General features: G+C 47.1%; 1 protein-coding gene across 1 annotated transcript; it reads right to left on the bottom strand.

Annotated features, from left to right (window-relative positions):
- Positions 1–375: 375 nt before the first annotated feature.
- LOC147737320 (uncharacterized) lies at positions 376–2,982 on the bottom strand. Its single transcript, XM_086923538.1, has one exon. It carries the CDS (start codon positions 2,980–2,982, stop codon positions 376–378), a length of 2,607 nt encoding a protein of 868 aa, XP_086779664.1.

The following is a 2,982-nucleotide window of genomic DNA, read 5'->3' as shown; positions in this document are numbered from 1 at the left end:
CTGTTTATTGCTAGAAATTGCTGCTTATACTTGTGCAAGCTATGTTTCAAAATATAACGTTAGCAGGGGTTTCAGGAAGCTGTACCAACGGGCACCCGTCTGTGTGTGTGTGTGTGTGTGTGTGTGTGTGTGCGTGTGTGTGTTCGTCTTGAAGCTGGCAATGAAACTAACTAATCTTTGAAGGCCTATTTTTACCTTGTTCAGTTCAATGCACAGAAACGCGTGCATGTAAGCCTATGCATAGTGGGCCCTGGGGCCTTTATTTACTAATGGGGAAAGCCAGTTATTTTAGCATGTTTTCAGATTTCTATCACGCAGGGTCTACATCAGACCTTCATGTTACCAAGGCTGTTAGAACTCTCCTTTCTGGTGATGTTAGATGGTAGAACGGGACCCTCCATCATCTACCCCCTCTTGTTCATTTATGAACACACTCTTAAGTGAATATTTTGTTGATTTTTCTGCCAATGGTGGAATCCATGGCATGTCATTGACATAGCACTTGAAACTAGTTGGACGTGCAACATTTTCGTCTGACCTTAGTAGCTGGATGTACTGTTGACCTGATTTGTTGAGCAGGCACTCATACTGAGTAGCTGCAGTGTTGTTCCTTAGTGTGTCTCTACCTGGGGGGAGAGGTGGGGCTGCTGGTACCCCAGAGTGTGTGGCAGGTGGTGCTGGATGTGTGCTACATTGTCCTAGCTCGATCATTTGTACCTGTTCTCCATTCCCATCCCCAGGAGCCCGATCTATGTCTTCATATTTTGGTATCTGGTAAATCCCTGTCCTAGCATAATTCATCCCTACAGCTTTTGTGCTCAATCTCTTGATACAGTGACTCCCCAGCTGAAAGGCGCAACACAGAAAGACCATAATCCCGACTATAGGTATCATCAGCTTTAGAATAGCAGTTAGCCAGGAGGGCATCCAGTCAAAGTCGAACCAGTTCGTTGGGATAATGTCTGCAGGGGCACCTCCTTCCTCGATCATTTCTTTTCCCAAGTTAGTCAACTCCTCAATGGCCCTAGATATGGATCCGTTGTCCTCGTCGTTCCCTGGAATGAACGTGCAGCAGGATTTTCCTATTTGATGACCCAAACCACCATCTTTGGCCGTTAGCATGTCGAGGAAGTAGCGATGTTCCAGGACCATTAGTCGTAATGGGCGCAGTTCTTCCCGGATTGCATTTAGGCCATCCCTGGTGCTGTTGATTGCTTTCATGACTTCATAGCGAGTTACTTCCAGCCAGCGAGCATTAGCCTGAGTTTGGAACATGGGGAATGCCCCTCCGAAGAACAGCTGGGCCTCGTTGAAGAGGCGGAATTCTTCTGGGACCTTACCAAGGGTTTCTCCTGCGAAATATTCTGCTGTTCGCCGGTGTCGGTGAAGGAATGTTACGTCGCCTGTCATTGGATGTGACAGTATGTGGGAAACATTTGGTGCCGGCACAACCAGATGTACTTCATGCAGGGTTACCAAAGAACATAGTCCGAGCCACTGAGGAGGAAGTTGGAGATAGAGGTGTTCTCCGCAGGCCCAGTAGTAATCCATCAAAGTAGAGGTGCCGTACTGCATGTCGAAGTTAAAGATAGTGGAATTACAGTCTGTGTTACGCCCAACAGCGACAGAGCCGTTACCTATGAAACAAAGAGAAGGGTTTTTTAGTTTAAATGCTTTTTTATGTTTGTACATCCTTTCTCCACCCCAGGTGTATCTGCTTCCTGCTTTATTCCAAATTTGTTCACAGTTATCCTCAACGTCCCAGTCAACGTTCCCTTCCCATTCTGTTTCCTCTACCCACGGGGGGCCTAGAGATGCTGCCTTGCAGTAGACATGGCTGGGTCCATGCCACTTATTGTTGTAATAAACTCGTGCTCGCAGCTGCAGGAATGTTCTATTTTGGCATGGGCACTTCCCGAGGGGATAATAACCATGGTTTTTGCTAAGGTCGCATGGTGCAAGGGGTGTGGACAGCACAACATATCCCATGTCCCTTATTGTTGGAGCCCGGTGGTCCATATTAGATGCACCCCTCTTACACATCCCTTGTATCATCTCTTCTATTTCTGACCTGTCGGTAGTAACCCTGAATATGACGTTGTTGTAATCCCATTTCGTTATATTTACAAGTCCAATCCATATTCCCACTCCCCCACTCACTTGGACCCGCCCCTCCATTCGACAAAGATACAGGTGTAATAGGCACATGGCAGTATGGGGCGGGACTTCTTTGGGAAATGTTAGTCTATCTGCCCCCACCGCATGAGGGATGTAGGAGCACACATAGCAGGACTCATTCGTCAATTTTTTCCCTACTGCTGTCATGTCCCTGTACCATGAGTTATCCTCTAGGGAGGAGTGGACTGAGTGACTTCTTACTGATAGTTGTAGGCCTAACATGGGCCCTAGGCCTTCTTGTATCTTCACGAGATGTTGGAATGTTTTATGCCCTGCCTTCTGATGCTTGCGGGGGACAAGAGGTTTTGTTCTGTACGGGGCAATAGCAAATCTGCGTTTTCTATGGTGGCGGGAAGGGTGGCGGTAGGACGCTAGTTTTGTGGCTTTGGTAGCTATCTTCCAGGGACTAGTCCTTTCCTCTGGGGTACTGGGTGAGAGTTCAAGGTGCACACTAATGGACGTGTTGCTAGCAGTGCTGTTTTCTGGGAGTTCAGGACCTAGTGTGCTGTGTGGTGCTTTTTGCTGTTTGAGTGTGACCGCTGGTACAGTGGATGGAACAATAGGCAGTGAGGCAACTTGGCTGCTTCTATCACTATAACTTTTTACAGCAAGAAAAAAGATATACCAGTTGAATGTTGCTAGTGCCACTCCAACAATAATACAAAACATAAGAACAGTGAGTATACATAACTTTGCTTCACGGGCACTATATTCGTGGACGTCTTCTTCTTCTTCTTCTTCTTCAATGATGGATGGAACGGTGGATGGGAAGTCGTCGTTTTCATTTCGGGAGACCATGGGCAT

Source organism: Lissotriton vulgaris, chromosome 1_1 (genome assembly GCF_964263255.1).
Source record: "Lissotriton vulgaris chromosome 1_1, aLisVul1.2, whole genome shotgun sequence".
Lineage (NCBI taxonomy): Eukaryota > Metazoa > Chordata > Amphibia > Caudata > Salamandridae > Lissotriton > Lissotriton vulgaris.
This window is presented reverse-complemented; position numbering and strand designations above follow the sequence as displayed.

Coding starts and splice junctions, on each gene's coding strand:
- LOC147737320 (XM_086923538.1), bottom strand. CDS start 2,982: ATGCCCATGGTCTCCCGAAATGAAAACGACGACTTCCCATCCACCGTT.